The sequence below is a fragment of the Gobius niger genome, assembly GCF_951799975.1.
Source record: "Gobius niger genome assembly, chromosome: 3".
Taxonomy (NCBI): Eukaryota; Metazoa; Chordata; class Actinopteri; order Gobiiformes; family Gobiidae; genus Gobius; species Gobius niger.
The window spans coordinates 1610263-1624221 of record NC_136854.1 but is presented as its reverse complement, the minus strand read 5'-3'; the positions used below and the strand labels follow the sequence as shown (position 1 = coordinate 1624221).

The window sequence follows — 13959 nt, the reverse complement described above, 5'->3', positions numbered from 1 at the left end:
AAACGGCTAAAAAGAGTGAACATCGTTTCCCTGTTCACCTGTTTGATAGATGCAAATAGTGACAGTAATAAATCCAAAGCATTTATCACATATTTAAATCACTAAATATTATTCATTCATTTATTGAGTGGTTTTAATGACAGATGTTGAACTCAGGATTCTGTAACAAAAGGATTTAGAAAAAGACAAGGATATGATGGTGAGTTTCCCTCAAATGGTTTAGTTATTTTATTGTATATATTTTAACAGGCGTTTGGAGGCGGAGCCACAGTCGCTTCTTTACAGAGGCTTCAGTTTGACTTTGTTTCTATCACAAACTGGAAAATAATGAATCACTTATTCTGCTAAAACTATTGATGAGTTGAGGAAAAGGTCATGTGACTGAAGCTCATCTGTATAATTGAGACTCTGATGCTCAGTCTGACAGAGACACTGAGGAGCCATAATCCCAGAGCCTAAACCCAGGGCTCAGGGTGTGAGTGAAGGTGGTGTTGAAGGTGTGGAGGTGGATCAGTTCCTCAGAGGAGACTGTGTAGAAGGACAGAGAGCCAGCAGCACAGTCCACATACACCCCTACTGTCCCAGAGGAGGAGCCGGGCTGAGGGAGGCGGGTTTGATTGCTTTTATGCAAAACAGAGAAACCACCTTTAGAGCACTCCAAACTCCAGGACTGATCATTGTATCCAAAGAAACTGTGAAAATCTCCTCCTTTCCTCCTGATTCTTCTGTAAGACACTGATATATAAACCACTCCTCTCCACTGGACCTCCCAGTAACAGCGCCCAGTCAGAACAGAGTCACACAGAACTTGAAACCAGTACTCAAATCTGTCCTGATGATCTGGATACGGCTGATCTTCTCTCACATGTGTGGCCTTCTTGTTGTTGTCAGACAGTTTGAGTTTCCTCTGAGCTGTGTTTGGATCCAGAGAGAGTTCAGTGAAATCTGACGGAGAGAAAACACAGCAGCAGTTAGTCCCTGTTCACTCTTTAGAGGAGAACGACATTTATATTGATTTGAAATGGACTCAAAGATTTAAGTATAAATATATCAACAAATACATGATTGATTTAATTGTTTCCAAAAAAAATATTTAAGCCACAGTTTGTACCATTTCACCCCGACAATAGAATAAAACAGGAGCTTTAATGATTGTTTCTGTAAAAATGCTTCTGTTCCAAAGGCTTCACAGGATCGTCTGAGTGAAGCTGAGCTCATTTATTTATGTTTCAGTTTAGTTTCTCTTGTGACGTAGCCACACATAACCTGGAATGTTCTGAAGTGACATTTAACAAAAATGTTTTCTTTCATATTAAAACTTGAATTCTTGTTTGTGTCGCGCTGTCGCAGATAAAGAAACATAATGAACATTTACATTTAAACTCTTAGAAAGTGGTTTATCAGGAACAAAACACGTCTCAGACTCATGAAGGTGTAACTTTAGTTTAGTTCCTGTAAATTAAGGATTTAAGAATATTTAAAGACTTGTTTCTTTTCTAAATAATAAATGTATTTTTCGTTCTAATTCTCAAATGACTTTATTCAAGTTAAAACGTGTTGAAACAAAGTGACTGTGACGTCGCACATTAAACACGTCTCTGTGGTTCATGACTCAGAGTTTCAGGCTTATTGGACATTATATTTGCCTGGATTCACCTGAACTTTTGATTGTCATATTTATTGCTCTGTTTTATTGCCTTAATGTTTGGTGCAGCTGTGAGGCAACTTATACTGAAGCTGTGGCCCAGGGAAACTACAGGATTTGTTTGTCTTTATGTTCTATATAAAATGTATGAATATTATTAATATTAACAAGTGATTTATCGACAATAATGTTGAGTGTGAAGAAACAGCTCAGTGGGAGTGTCACAATCAGGGGTTAGTTTAGAAGCAGAAAAGTCTCATGTCGTATTTCAGTGAGATTTTTTTTTTTGATTCCAAACTGGTATCGTTTAACAGTGAGGATCATAGTCTTTACTGTCTTTACTGGAATCATCCTCCATCATCCATCCATCCATTTTCTTCCGCTTTATCCGGGGCCGGGTCGCGGGGGCAGCAGTCTCAGCAGGGATGCCCAGACTTCCCGGTCCACACACACCTCCTCCAGCTGTTCTGGGGGGACCCCGAGGCGACACCAGGCCAGCTCGGAGACATAGTCCCACCACCGTGTCCTGGGTCTTCCACGAGGCCTTGTCCCACTAGGACATGCCTGGAACACCTCCCGCGGGAGGCGACCAGGAGGCATCCGAAATAGATGCCCGAGCCACCTCAGCTGCTCCTTTCGACGTGAAGGAGCAGCGACTCTACTCCGAGCTCCTCCCGGGTAACTGAGCTCCTCACCCGATCTCGGAGGGTGCACCCAGCCACCCTGTGAAGGAAACTCATTTCGGCCGCTTGTATTCGCGATCTTGTCCTTTCGGTCATGACCCAAATCTCATGACTATAGGTGAGGAACGTAGATCGATCGGTAAATCGAGAGCTTTGCCCTCCGACTCAGCTCCCTCTTCACCGCGACAGACCGATACAGCGACCGCATCACTGCTGACGCCGCACCGATCCGTCTGTCGATCTCACGCTCCATCCGTCCCTCACTCGTGAACAAGACCCCGAGATACTTGAACTCCTCCACTTGAGGTAAGGACTCCCCACCGACCTGTAGAGGGGTAGCCACCTTTTTCCGGTGGAGAACCATGGCCTCAGATTTGGAGGTGCTGATTCCCATCCCGGCCGCTACACACTCGGCTGCAAACTGCCCCAGAGCAGCTGAAGGTCCTTGTTTGTTGAAGCCATCAGAACAACATCATCCGCAAACAGCAGAGATGAGACTCTGAGGCTCCCAAACCGAACACCCTCCGGCCCCTGGCTGCGCCTGGAAATTCTGTCCATAAAAGTAATGAACAGAACCGGTGACAAAGGGCAGCCCTGGCGGAGGCCAACACGCACCGGGAACAGGTCTGACTTACTGCCGGCAATGCGAACCAAGCTCCTGCTGCGGTCATACAGGGAACGGACAGCCCTTAGCAGAGGGCCCCGGACCCCATACTCCCGGAGCACCCCCCACAGGGCACCACGAGGGCCCCGGACCCCATACTCCCGGAGCACCCCCCACAGGGCACCACGAGAGACGCGGTCGAACGCTTTCTCCAAATCCACAAAACACATGTGGACTGGTTGGGCGAACTCCCACGAACCCTCAAGCACCCGACGGAGGGTATAGAGCTGGTCCAGTGTGCCACGACCAGGACGAAAACCGCATTGTTCCTCCTGGATCCGAGGTTCAACTATCGGCCGGATCCTCCTCTCCAGCACCCTGGAGTAGACCTTACCGGGGAGGCTAAGGAGGGTGATCCCTCTGTAATTGGAACACACCCTCCGATCCCCCTTTTTAAAGAGAGGGACCACCACCCCGGTCTGCCATTCCAGGGGCACTGTCCCCGACTGCCACGCGATGTTGCAGATACGTGTCAGCCAAGACAGTCCTACAACATACAGAGACTTAAGGTACTCAGGGCGAATCTCATCCACCCCCGGAGCCTTGCCACCGAGGAGCTTTCTCACCACCTCGGTGACTTCAGCTTGGGTGATGGACGAGCCCACCTCCGAGTCCTCAGCCTCTGCTTCCTCATTGGAAGACGTGACGACGGGATTGAGAAGGTCCTCGAAGTACTCCTTCCACCGCCCGACGACATCCCCAGTCGAGGTCAGCAGCCCGCCACCCGCACTGTAAACAGTGTTGGTGAAGCACTGCTTCCCCCTTTTGAGGCGACGGACGGTTTGCCAGAATCTCTTCGAGGCCGACCGATAGTCTTCCTCCATGGCTTCTCCGAACTCCTCCCAGACACCAGTTTTTGCCTCTGCGACCGCACGAGCTGCAGCACGCTTGGCCTGCCGGTACCTCTCAGCTGCCTCCGGAGTCCCACAAGCCAACAAGGCCAGGTAGGACTCCTTCTTCAGCTTGACGGCATCCCTTATTTCCGGGCGCCACCACCGGGTTCGGGGATTGCCGCCGCGACAGGCACCAGAGACCTTACGGCCACAACTACGAGCAGCCGCATCGACAATGGAGGAGGAGAACAGGGTCCACTCGGACTCCATGTCCCCAGCCTCCCTCGGAATCTGGGTGAAGCTCTTCCGGAGGTGGGAGTTGAAGACCCCACTGACAGAGGGATCCGCCAGACGTTCCCAGCAGACCCTCACAACAAGCTTGGGCCTGCCAGGTCTGACCGGCTTCGTCCCCTGCCAGCGGATCCAGCTCACCACCAGGTGGTGATCGGTTGACAGCTCAGCCCCTCTTTACCCGAGTGTCCGAGACACGCGGCCGGAGGTCAGACGACACAACTACAAAGTCGATCATCGACCTCCTGCCTAGGGTGTCCTGGTGCCACGTGCACTTATGGACACCCTTGTGCTCGAAGATTTTTTTTCCTCCAAATGAAATGCTGACACTGTAAAAAGTGAAGTTTTAAACGGCTCTAGAAAAGCAAAGAAAAACATGTATAATGGAAGTCAATGGGGCTGTTTCAGCCGCTGCCATTTTCACATGAAGAATCGTCCACGACAGAAAAACTACAAATGCTTCAAATGCATTTTTTGTTGATCTTTGACACGTCCAAGGCTCTAAACACCACATCAGTCCCAGCTCTGGTTTTTATATTGTTTTGTAACAAACTTCAAAGGTTTTTCTTTTAAAACAAGTAAACAAAGGAGGCAAAAACATGTTTGGCAGTTTTGAGAAGGTGAGAAATTATTCGTTTGAAATGTTTGAAAAAATATGAAAGTATGAGGTTTTTTGAGCAGTTTGAAAAGCCTGTATATTTGTGTACACTAGGGAAATGCAGATCTACCAATAAAAGACATGAGAGTAAAACACTGGATTCTGACAGTTTGGCTCAAAACCCGGGTTACAACCGGTTTAGTCTAAGTCCTGCTTTAGTCCTGCCTCAGACCGCGGCTCGGCCATCTCTAATTACAAAAGTCTACTAAGTTATAGTTTTACTTCTACATTTGAGCTGAAGCGGTTAATTAACTGTGCACACGTTGCTTTTTTTTAGACTCACTGTGGTCATATATGGAGATAAAAAAGTACCAAAAGTTGGCACCGAAACAATTTTTGTTTTTCGATACTGTCAAACACCGGACCTTTTCGTTTAATGGTGCCAATCCCGACGGCTTAAATGAACTTTCTCCAGAATAATAATGAAGGTCTCAGTTCTTAAGGTTTGAGTGAAAACAGCTCAAACTCTCCTGACGTCAATATCGCAGCTGTCGACACGAGAGAAACTTGTACAACAGCAAATCTTCTCAGAACAACCAACATTTTAAAAGTATATTAAGAGTCAGACTTACATCTGCAGATCGGGTTCATCCATCGTTCTCCAGCAGGACTCAGTCTGAAACAGACACAGACTCAGATCCACAGTTTGTTTGTGTCGACTGTGTAATAACTGTGTAATAACTGTCCTCACCTGAGAGTGGAGAGTGAGTAGTGGGGCTCCTCCTGTAAAGCAGTCAGGAGCTTTACTCCTGTGTCTCCTGGATGGTTGACGCTGAGGTCCAGGTCTGTCAGATGGGAGGGGTTGGACCTCAGAGCTGAGGCCAGAGCAGCACAGCCTTCCTCTGAGATCAGACACCCTGACAGTCTGAACACACAGGGTTAAACAGAGTCATAGAAATGACAAACTCACAGAGATGAAGAGTAAACCCTCTGACCTGAGCTGCTCCAGTTTACAGTGAGGACTCTTCAGTCCAACAGACAACATCTTCAGCCCTGAGTCCTTCAGCTCGTTCTTACTGAGGTCCAGGACTGTCAGACTAGAGGAGCTGAGGACTGAGGACAGAGCTTCACAGCTGCTCTCTGACAGGTTACAGTCGCTCAGTCTGGAGAGAACAGACTGTTTTAGGAGAAGTTTAGAAGGTTCATACTTACATAGACCTCACTCACAGAGCTTTGTTGGAGGCTTTGACCACTGGCAGCAGCCTCAGCAGAGCCTCCTCTGAAGCACAGTATTTCTTCAGCTCAAACTGCTCCAGAGCTTCTTCTGATGACAATAAGATGAAGGCCAGAGCTGACCACTGAGCAGGAGACAGTCCACCTTCAGACAGACGTCCTGAGCTCAGGTACTGTTGGACCTGCTCCACCAGAGAACCATCATTCAGTTCATTCAGACAGTGGAGCAGGTTGATGCTTCTCTCTGCAGACACTTTCTCACTCAGCTTCTGCTTGATGTACTCAGCTGTTTTCTGATTGGTCGGGGAGCTACTTCCTGTCTGTGTCAGCAGACCTTGGAGAAGGCTCTGATTGGTTGGGAGTGAAAGACCCAGGAGGAAGCGCAGGAACAAGTCCAGGTGTCCATTTGGACTCTGTAAGGCCTGGTCCACAGCCGTCTGGTAGAACTCTAATGGGCTGCTACGAACAAAGAGATGCTTCAACCTAGAATATTTGGACTTTTCTACAACCAACAGGTTGATTCCTGTTCTGAAGAAGGTCTGATGGACGTGAAGAGCAGCCAGAAACTCCTGCACACTCAGATGGATGAAGCAGTAGACCTTGTCCTGGTACAGGCCTGGCTCCTCTCTAAAGACCTGTGTGAAGACTCCGGAGTACACTGAGGCGGCTGCAGCGTCCAGCCCACACTCGCTCAGGTCACTCTCGTAGAAGATCAGGTTTCCTTTCTGCAGCTGCTCAAAGGCCAGTTTTCCCAGAGACTGCACCATCTTCCTGGTCTCTGGACTCCAGTGTGGGTCTGTCTCAGATCCTCCTCCATACTTGATGTTCTTGACTTTGGCCTGAACCACCAGGAAGTGGATGTACATCTGAGTCAGGGTCTTGGGCAGCTCTGCTCTCTCTCTGGTCTTCAGCACATGCTCCAGGACTGTGGAGAGGATCCAGCAGAAGACTGGCATGAAGCACATGATGTGGAGGCTTCGGGACGTCTTGATGTGGGAGATGATTGTTTTGGCCTTCTTCTTCTTGAACCTGTTCCTGAAGTACAGCTCCTTCTGTGGGTCGCTGAACCCTCGCACCTCTGTCACCATGGAGACGCACTCAGCAGGGATCTGATTGGCTGCCGCGGGGCGTGTGGTTATCCAGAGGCGAGCGGAGGGAAGCAGGCTCCCCCTGATGAGGTTCACCAGCAGCTCCTCCACTGAGGCACTCTCTGTGGGCTCCGTCAGGGCCTTGGTTTGGGTGAAGTCCAGAGGAAGTCTGCACTCGTCCAGACCGTCAAAGATGAAGAGCAGCTGCAGATCTTCAAAGCTGCTCACTTCTTCTGTTGCTCTAAAGAAGTGATGGAGCAGCTGCACCAGGCTGAAGCTCCTGTCCTTCAGCACATTGAGTGCTCTGAAAGTGAAAGGGAACAGCAGCTGGACGTCCTGGTGGGCTTTGCCTTCAGCCCAGTCCAGACTGACCTTCTGAGTGAGCAGTGTTTTCCCGATGCCAGCCACTCCCTTTGTCAGCACTGTTCTGACGGGCGCCTCTGTGTCCACGGGGCCTTTAAACATGTCTTCACATGTGATGGCTGTCTCTGCTCTGCCTGCTTTCCTGGAGGCTGTTTCCATGTGTCTGACCTCATGTTCCTGGTTGACCTCTGAGGCCCCTCCCTCTGTGATGTAGAGCTCTGTGTAGATCTGCTGCAGGAGGGCGGGGCTTCCTGCTTTAGCCACGCCCTCAAACACACACTGACACTTCTGCTGCAGGTCACGCTTCAGTTTACGCTGAAGAACTCCAGAACATCTCCCTGAATGAAGACACAGACAGAGCCTGAGTCTCAGAGAAGATCAAATGACTGAGTGAAATGGACCTACTGCTCCACAGACGCTCAGCCAGCTCCTTCTGCTGCCTCCTCCTCAGGAAGTTCACAGTGATCTTCAGAAAAGCCTCTCCATCCTCATCCTCCACAGGCTCTAAGCATTCTGGGTAATCTGTGCTCAGAACCTTGTGGAGCTTCTTCAGCTCCTTCTGGACAAAAGTGAAGATGTCCTCCTCCAGAAGCTGCACAGACACATTAGAAACAACACAAATGCAGTCAGTGTCAGATCTGTGTGAAACAAGTCCATTCATCTGAACATCTCCAAACTTCAGTGAAGGACACACCTTAAATATGGAGTCCAGCTGAGTGTGATGTTGCTGAGCTCTGAGCTCTGGAGCCTGCTCCACTCTGTGACCGAGACACAACAAACACCTCAGGATTCAGCTGTCTCTCTCACACTTTCAGAACCTCATTAAACCACTGTCTGTCCTTGTGTTTAAACAAACTCAATCTTACAGATCTGAGGAAAAGTTCTCTGGTGCCCACATGGACCGGTCGCTCTTGAAGGACTCACAATCGGGGCCTGGTTCAGAACCTTCTGGTCTTTATTTGACAAAACAAAAAAGATTAACGGCATTAAATTTCTATGTGTTTTTTTTTTGTCTGTGCACTTTGGTAAATCCAGATAATAAACATATCTTTGATAATGTATGTGGAGCATTTATAACAATTGTAATATTTCACTATTTACCATCTTCAATAAATGTTGAAAGTGGTTTAATAATAATGACTTACTGTGGCCCATGTTCTGCTTTAAAGTCCATAAAATGACTCTCAGAGCGATCACTTCTCATTGACACCGGGCCGGCTCCAGGAGCAGGTCTGTGAACACAGAGCAGAGTTTAGAGGCGACTCCGACACGATGGATGTTCAGGTTACTTAGTAACCCAGGTTCTCTGAGTGGAGGGTCAATGGATGTTTCTCTCCCACTTCACAGGAATCCACATCCTTAAGTGGTGTTTGAATTCACCCAGAGTCTTCACCGTCTGCAGCTCCACTCGTCCGTTTGGCTCAATTACCCATGATGCACCTGTGGATCCTTCGCTGGAAAGCTCAATATTCCCTCGGGCTGGATACTGTTAAACTACACCAGAATGGTATCGAAAAAGTAAAAGTATCGAAAGTAGGTACTGGAAAAAACTCTTTAGATCCAAGTTTTAATTTTGTTTGTCCAGAGACAGAATCAAAGGTTCAATCAAACGTTGTTTTTTCAGCTCAAACAGATACAATTTTAAAAGGAATTGTCTGTAATGTTTTGGCATGAAAAAAATAATAACATTAGTGTTCTGTTTTCTGGTTCTCGATGACAAATATTGAAGTCGACAGCAGCCTTTCTCAAACTCCGGACCGAGCGCCGGATGTGGACCTGGAGGTTCTTTGGTCTGGACCACAGTGACGCTTTTGTGTTCTGAATTGTATTGCCATGGCAGAGTTTGTTGCATTTCCATTAGTGCAGTTGCAGCTTTGGCCTGTAGGGGCAGTGTATTAAAAGAGGTGCACATCTGCTGGAGTGACAGACACAGCTGTGAACAATAAGCTCATGAGGTCCGTCCAGGCTTGCATCAAGATCATTGAATGAAGACAGTATTATGCTCCGTCCACACCAAACTCGATTTGGGCGTCAAAAACGTGCGTCACGCCCGTTGTTGGACGCCTGTGCTCATTCAAGTCAGACGCTTGTAACCAAGCGTCAAGACGCTCTCGACGCGCGTCAAGAGCGTCGTCGTGGAGCGCGTTGGGAGGAGCATGTCTGTTGCCGTTGTCAGTTATCAGTTAGCAACATGGATGACATCGAGAGAGTGGCTTGGCTGTTATTACTTCATAAAGCCAGACAACGTCGTCTACGGGCTCGTCGGCGCCGTGTCTGGATTCATGAGATCGTCCGAAGGCGTTCTCAGTTTGGCGAGTTTCACCATTTGCTCCAGGAGCAGCGCTCGGACGAGAGTCGCTTTCAAAGGTACTTCCGCCGCTTTTAATCCTGGTGTTTAGATAAAGAAGCACTGATGTGTCTTTCTAAAAAAAAAAAAAGTCCCAGAGTGGCTGTAGCTCCGGTTCACAAAGAAGCTAAACGTCCGTGACTTGTGACTTGTTGACATCTGTGAGGCTGGCGTAGAATCTGCCCCGGTGGCTCAGCTACAACGTCACTATGGGGAGAAAGCTCCTGATTGGTCGAACGCTCGCGAATTTCGCCAAAAAGTTCAACATTTCCCAACTCGAGCGTCGGCCGCGCTCGACGCCCTGGAGGCGTCAAACGCTCACCAAGCGCGAAAAACCTCAAAACGCGCCGCGGAGGAGGCGCGTGACGCGCTGCGGGACATCTTGACGCCCCCCGGAGGCGCGTCCTCCATGTATTTTAAATGTAAACCTGACGCTTTGGAGGCGCCAAATCGAGTTTGGTGTGGACGGAGCATTAGAATACACATTCTTTCGAAGCCCATAACTGATCATAGAACTGTTATTATTAATATCCAGGTTACCGGCGTTGGAGACATGAAGCTCCTCTTGGAAACAGAGCTGCAAAAATTGTCAGACTAATCCAACTTTACTGGCATAAGGCTCAGTCTGAGGTTCTGTTTGTGAGAAAGTGGGAGCTTTTGAAGACTGAAATTTGTAAGAAAATATAGCAGTGATCTGGTTCAATCTAAATCGTTATATGAAGAAATTGTTATTTTGGAAAGAACAACTTATAGTAAATGTGCATTTTCAACCATGAACGTTATAAAGAACTCCAATCCCAGCGTCTGAGCGATTTAGATCATCCATGTTTATGCTCATGTTAAAATGCTCTGATGATCATATTTACAAATTCATTCTACATTTTCACTATTTAAATGTTTACAACATAGTGATAATGAGCACAACATAAATGTTTGGGGCCTTTAACTTCTATGAATTTAATTTTTCTGACCTTTTGATTTAAAGTTTGAGAGCCACTGGTCTATAGCCTTCAGTTTAGCCGTTAGCGATAACACACACGCTCTGTTTGGCTGCGCACGTGCAGGACATGCACGGAGCTGAAATATTAAGAAAGAAGCGACTGTTTCCTTCTCTCAGAAAAACGTGCTATACATGCACTTCAGTCACGTGACTTCTGTAGTTCTAGCCGCCATTTTGAACACCGCTGGCTAATGCAACAGTATTTATCTGCGTCAACTAGTTAAATTCAAGATGCTACATCAAAAAATCGCACACTTGAGCAGATGAGCTGAACAGACAAACAATAAAGATCGAAACCTTGGGATTTAATCCTTGTAAACTGTCTGGAGATTTGTTTAACGCCAAATAAAATCAGTGACAGTTCACCGCATCTGACGTTTGCGGACATCTGTCGACATGTATGTGGTCCATGATCCCTCTCCATACACCGGTGATGCCGGACTATCACTGCTTTACCTCAGGATGGATCACGGATGCAAAGATAAATCAGGTGAAGAAGCACAAAATGTTCTTGGTCACAGGAAGGGAATTTAATAAACAGATAAAGGTATCTGCCTTTTGTGAACGTTAGCATGTGTCGCACTCATCTCTCTCAAACAGTAAAGCTATGAGGGCTGTTATTTTGTTTTAGTCCACTATGAGTCATATTTTATCGGTAGTTTATGGTTTTATCAGCTATGGATCGGGGTAAAGTTAACAAAAGAAGTGTGCTTACGTCGCTCTCCCCGACGGGCAGTTCACACGGGTCAGTCTGCGACATTTAACCCTCTGACCCCCCGCGTTAACCGAGCACATTTCCTCCAGTTTGGCTTTACCCAAGCTTCGACTGGAGCTACAGCCAAGGCCAGAGTATATTCATGTAGGTAAACAGATAGCCTAGCGTTTGTTTGTAGCCTAGCCTCGTTTGCGTTACAATGTTTCCTCGTTGCTTCACTTACCTGAACCAAAGTGCTCTCTGCACAGCTGGGAGTCGGCTGTGGGTCCAGTGGTCTCTCCTGAGGGCAATGATCCATTTCTGTCGACGAACTGGACTTTAGGAAACTAGTAGAAAGCGAGTCCCTTTTTGAGACAGGGTATTGTACATCCCACAGCGCAACAGGTGGATGGCCTAACAACGGTGTTCGGTGCTTCGATATTCAAAATGGCGGCCACAACAATGCGTGACGTCACAGGAAATGCATGTATAGTTCTGATCGAGCTGTCACCAAGTCTGTCTTTTTTTAAAAGAGCTACAGGCATCACTTTTCCTACCCTAAAGTCTCTTATGATGAGCCTAATGGTCGTTGACGACATGGCTGTGGTTTTTGAATATATTTATATATATATATATATATATATATAAAGTTTATTGTATTTTGTTATTTATTTTTTCATTTCTATCCCAGAGCTGCACCTTTAAGTAACAGCTTTTCTCTCCTTAAGCCCAACAGTGAACTGAAGAGTCATCAGTGTAAGAGCAGGGAATGACTTACTGTGGACCATGTAGTATTTCAGAATCTCCATAGTGTTTGTTGGAGTGGTCACTCCTCGCTGACACCGGGCCGGTCCCAGGAGCAGATCTGTGACACAGAAGTGACATCAGCTACGCTTTCATCAAAGAACATGTACTTCTGTCTGAATCTGCATCATAACTCCACATCACAAAATATCATTTACAAGTGTTTCCATCATGGAGCTGTTGTGGATGATGGCTGTGGTTTCCATGGTTACGCTCCATGGTTGTGTGTGATTTAAGTCTAAGTGCAGCCTTTTCTGTTCTCGTTTTATTGTTGACCACATTAATGTATCAGAGTGAGTTTGTTTTTATCTGTAATGCAGTGAATACATGTTCATGTATGTGACACATGTTAAAGCTAAACAAAAGTATTTTACCTGCTCTGAAAACAAAAACTATCCTTGAGTGTGATTTCTATGTTTTATAATAGAGGTTGAGCAGCTTTGGCCAAACTCTAATAAAAATGCATTTTCATTTTGAACACAAATCTCAAAGTGCTACAGAAAATCAGAGCAGTGCAATTTAAAATCCTACAAACACCAATAAAATAACAGTGCATTAGTCACAGAGCTCTGTTGTTAGAATGAACTCAGCCACAAAGACAATGATGTTCCTGCACATCTGGGATGTAGATTTTTGGACTAGACCTGGCACTAACGGATTATTATTATTTTATTTGTCCTTTATTTATCCAGAATAAAACTCATTGAGATTAAAAATGTGTTTTTCAAGAGTGTCCTGGCCAAGATACAGGGGAAGAAGTTTACACACCTTACAATTCTGAACACATTATCACAAATAAACATTACATAATTAAATCAAGATTGAACTCAGATAAGACAGCTGCATGTAAAAGACCAATAGTGATTTAAAGTGTGAAGTTTGAATGAAGTTTTCTTCTTCTCTTCTGTCCTCTCCAGTCCAAAGCTCCGCCCACAATCAAGTGTTTGTTTTATTCACTATATGAAATTTTATGCTATAAATCTGTTTCCATCTTCCAAAATGTGCACTTTGTAAACATCTAAAACCATCTGAAGCGAGCGGATAAACTTTTCCTGTGTGTCCATCACTCGTTACTAAAGCGAAACTTCAAACTGCTTTAAAGTCCAGTGATGGAAACACAGTGAGTGTTGGAGCTGACTCTGACATGGAGGACAGTGGTGGATCTCACCTCTGAGCTTCAGGCCGGTCAGTGGCTTTAGAGGGAACGGCTTCGTCCTCTCTGACCTCTGGCTCCTCCATCGTGTGTCCAGTTCTGCCTCTGAGGCTGAAGCTGAAACAGACCAGGGGAAATAAGGTTCAGTTTAGTGGAGGAAAAAGTCCCCGTAAAACATAATCAAAAAGACAAGGAAACAGTTCCATGGTGTTTGGGACACCAGGAGGCCTGGGGTGAATGTAGTCAGTGAGTGAGGAGTTGGTGGTGGTCAGAGGGGCCGATGGCACAGACTGGCTGCCTCTACTCCAGGGCAGATGTGGCTACAACAGTAGCTTACCACCAACAAGCATGGAGTGGAAGAATAATGCAAAGTAAAGGGTCTTAAGAGTGTCCAGAAAAGTGCTATATAAAACTGCTACGACCGGGTATGACACAACATATTTACAGAAGGACACGGACAAAAAAAATAATGTTATTTTGGTTTCTTTAAAGTTTCTGTTAGAGATGCTGGAAAGAAGGAACCTCAGGAAGCAAAAGCCCTGACCACCCCGTGCCCCAAAACA

General features: G+C 46.6%; 1 protein-coding gene across 1 annotated transcript; it reads right to left on the bottom strand.

Moving 5' to 3' along the window:
• Positions 1-415: 415 nt before the first annotated feature.
• LOC306960410 (NLR family CARD domain-containing protein 3-like) lies at positions 416-11758 on the bottom strand (the record flags this gene model as incomplete). Its single annotated transcript, XM_079552842.1, has 6 exons — positions 416-922; positions 5474-5639; positions 5710-5877; positions 5942-7736; positions 7804-7990; positions 11684-11758. 6 exons carry the CDS (start codon positions 11756-11758, stop codon positions 416-418), a joined length of 2898 nt encoding a protein of 965 aa, XP_079408968.1.
• Between the last annotated feature and the right edge of the window lie 2201 nt (positions 11759-13959).